Source organism: Monodon monoceros, unplaced genomic scaffold (genome assembly GCF_005190385.1).
Source record: "Monodon monoceros isolate NGI ecotype Baffin Bay Population unplaced genomic scaffold, NGI_Narwhal_1 Contig5570_ctg1, whole genome shotgun sequence".
Lineage (NCBI taxonomy): Eukaryota > Metazoa > Chordata > Mammalia > Artiodactyla > Monodontidae > Monodon > Monodon monoceros.
Window position 1 is genome coordinate 411 of NW_021701381.1, and position 3822 is coordinate 4232.

At 48.2% G+C, this 3822-nt stretch overlaps 1 protein-coding gene across 1 annotated transcript; it reads right to left on the reverse strand.

Moving 5' to 3' along the window:
* Positions 1 to 332: 332 nt before the first annotated feature.
* POU3F4 (POU class 3 homeobox 4) lies at positions 333 to 1630 on the reverse strand. The gene has a single exon (XM_029213748.1). It carries the CDS (start codon positions 1570 to 1572, stop codon positions 481 to 483), a length of 1092 nt encoding a protein of 363 aa, XP_029069581.1. The 5' UTR covers positions 1573 to 1630; the 3' UTR covers positions 333 to 480.
* Between the last annotated feature and the right edge of the window lie 2192 nt (positions 1631 to 3822).

The following is a 3822-nucleotide window of genomic DNA, read 5'->3' on the forward strand; positions in this document are numbered from 1 at the left end:
TTCAGAGGCACACATCTGTCTTCCCACCCCCCTCCCCCATCCCTACCCCGCCCCCAAGTTACCCCACTCCTTTCTCTTCCTAGAGAGGAGCGACCCAAAACAAAACAAAACAAAAACAAAAACAAAAAAAAACCTTACTCAAAGTAAACAATATATATTGATCAGCAGAAAAGGTTGGAGGGAGCTGTTGCCTGGCGCAGGGGATATGAGGTCCCCGCCTGGACCGCTTAAGGCAACTGTGTATCCGCGTTGAGAAGCCTGAATGCGTGTGTGTGTTTTCTTTCTTAATATGTTAGAGTCCCCTGTTTAAAAAAAAAATTGGAGGGAGGGGGAAAAGAAAGAACGAACAACAAAAAAGAGAGAGAGACAGAGAGCTAGAGAAATAGCAATTAAAAAGCTGGAGTAAAAGGAAGAGAGTGGAAGAGAAAGAGAAATCCGCGCTGCTCCCAGTGCGGCCGGTTGCTTCCTCGCTTCCTGCAGTCAGAGATCGTGGCAGGACGTGTCTGTTTTCACCGTGTGCGTGTGCGAATAAACCTCATGTGGCTGCTGATCCCCTGGTGGAGTCATTCTTTTCTCTTTCTGTCTTCGATTACAGAACCAGACACGCACCACTTCTTTCTCCAACTGGAGGCTGTCTGCCAGCGAGGATATCTCCTGCGCGGCAGGCTTGGGACACTTGAGGAAATGCGTCTCCAGTACGCCCTTGACACTCACCTCGATAGAGGTTCGCTTCTTGCGCTTGCGGCCCTGCGCCGCGATCTTGTCAATGCTGGTCGGACTCCCTGTGGACGAATCAGCCTCCTCCAGCCACTTGTTCAGCAGCGGCTTCAGCTTGCACATGTTCTTGAAGCTCAGCTGTAAGGCCTCGAACCTGCAGATGGTGGTCTGAGAGAACACGTTGCCGTACAGTGTGCCCAGCGCCAGCCCCACGTCAGCCTGCGTGAAGCCCAACTTGATTCTTCTTTGTTTGAACTGTTTGGCGAACTGTTCCAACTCATCCGAGGTTGGTGTCTCCTCGTCCGAGTGGTCCTGGCAGTGGTGAGAACCTAGGTCGCCGTGGTCTGGGGGCTCCCGGAGCACTGGGTGTAAGCTCTGCGTGGAGGCAGAGGCCGGCGGTGGAGTGAGCCCGCCGTGCTCAAGCATGCCACTCACCGTGAAGCCCGGCTGCGAGTACACGTTAAGGGGTTGGCTGCTCGACGTAATGGACGGATTCGGAGCCGGGCTCGCCCCCCAAGCATTCGGGTGGTTAGTGTGCGGAGAGTGGTGGGCGACGTGCGGAGAGCGGTGATGGATGATTGCGCCCAACTGTAGGTCTTCGCGCCCAGGCTTCACGTCTTGCTGTTCCAGGGGGCTGGTGGCCAGTGTGGAAGACCATGGGCCTCCATCGCTCAGACTGGTCACCCAGTGATGCCCGAGGGGATGCCCATTGCTAGGAACTCCCTGCAAGTAATCACTTTGGAGAAGTTTCTGAGGGTTACGGAAAGGACTCCCCTGCTGCATGCCCGCAGAGTCCGCATGGACCATAGAGCTGGAACTGAGAATGCTGTAGGGATTCGAGGCAGCTGTGGCCATGGTCGGTGAGGATCCCCTACTAGTTATAATGTGGCAAAGGGAGCAGCTTCAGCCTTTGACATCTATGGTACAGGGGAGCCAAAGCCGCGAAAGCGAGTTACCGGCACCCGCCGAGGCCAATTGCAGCGCGTCTCGGCCTGGCCTTCCGCGGACTCGGCCAATGGCGGCACGGGAGGCCGGGCTAGCTTTCCAAATTGGGCTGGCGAAGCTCGAGAGTTTCTGTGAGACCCAAGCAGGAAGTGAATCAATCTTTCGGCTCCATTGGCTGCCTAGTGCTGAGTGACAGGAGCTCATTTGGTTAACCCTTCCCCCCACCTCCCACCGCTCTCGGACATCGAGGATGTTAGTAGAGGAGGGGGAAGGATGAGAGGGATGTGCGTTCGTGTGTGTGTGTGTGTGTGTGTGTGTGTGTGTTTGGTGGGGGATAGGGGTGAGGCGGCAAACTGGTTTTAGAACTTTTTAGGTTATTTAGATTAACCTGAATAAAGAAGAATATTAAGAAAACAATATAACCAGTTTAAATGTCTTAATAGATTTTAGCGGATAGGGATTTTCCTCAGATTAATGTGGCGTTCTCGGTTAGTTGTGTGAGGGGGAGTGAAAAACAAAACGCCACTGCAAACTTTGAGCAAAGAAACGTCTTCGATAGGACCCTAAATCTGTGAGACTGAAGCCCATGATTCCAATAAGAGCTATTTCAATGTGTTTAATTTCATTTTATCATTTATAAGAAACTCGATACCAAGGTCAGAAAGCATCTAAGAGAGATGCCCAGATCCTTCTGAAAAGATTGATTTAGGGCATGAAGCACTGGAAAATTCTGAGAAAGTATTGTAAAATCTAATGTGATACTGGCAAAATCCAGTTATTTTGAAGTTTGTCTCCCAATTCAGTTGGTTAATTGGTAGACTTGAGTTTTTTTTTTGTTTTGTTTTGTTTTTTTTACTGCTCCGTGTCAGCTCCCATCAGAGGTCCCACAAATTTTGTCAGGGGCATGTCTTGCTGAAGTGGGTAACCCTCCTATGCACTCACCCCAGACACTCAGCGAACCCATTCCCAGTAGGTACACAGGAGAATATTCATGACTACCTGCGCCCAGTGTTGTCCCCTAGGAAAATTGTTTGTAACACACACTTCTTCAACCCACCACCAATTCCACATAAGTTGAAGAAAATGGGAATCATTTAGTGTGCCCTGGAAATTCAGAGAGAGAGAGAGAGATGACTGGAGGGTTGTTTGGCATTAAGTACCGCCTCCCCCAACCCCAACGCCCCCCTCCCCCCGCCCCATTCCCATCAAGCTTGAATTTACTTTCAGTTTGGGAAGATGGGACTGTTTTTACATTTTGGTTAGAGGAAAATAGAGCAAAGACTTGTATTCCACCTAAGCTTTTATAAGTTCGGGAAGGACAAGTCTATGTGCTCCACAGCCCCGTGCAAATGCGTTGCTTGTAAGCAGAGTGGGTGAAATGCAAATATTTTAGATTTGCTCTAGCTGGGAAAAGGCAACATCGGATACCTAGCACGATCTCTGAAGTTAAAAAATGACCTTTCATTGAATAATTTTGAACGTAACCTAGTTGCCTAATTATATTTGCACTTACAGAAGACGGCATCAGAGTTCCCTTATTGGTTTAAAATTCCATTAAATATATTGCAAGAGCTCCTAGGTTAAGCTTGATTTAAATTTGCATACATTTTCATATATTTAGCAGAAATAAAAGAGGGCTTGCAGCTACCAGAAAGTCATTAAGGCATTAGTTTCTCTAAGAAGACAGATCTGAAGAAAATGCAAGAAAATGAGAAAAAAATAAAAACAAGGTGAGCTTATTCTGACATTCCTTTATATAGCTAAAGAGCGTATATTTCCTGTGAAATGAGTAATTTCTTATGAGAGCACAGAGCAGCAAGAGCTTATGTTGGTAAATGTAAACTGTGTCTATTATGCAGGAAAGTCTGGCATCTGGTTGAGATCTATTTCTTTCTGTCTTAAAAACAGGATAAACACTTAGTAATTATTGGTAGAGAGAATCATTTGCCATCTTCTGCCCTCCCCCTTCTCCCTCATTGAAACTGCTTTCATTTGCTGGTGTCCTATTGTAAAGGTTTATCTGCTTTTAACCTAGAAATTGATTTTTTCCTCTCTCCCTTCCCTTTCCTCCCCTCCCCTCCCCTCCCCTTCCCTTCCCTTCCCTCCCTTCCCTTCCCTTCCCTCCCTTCCCCTCCTCTCCTTTCTCCTCCTTTCCTCTCC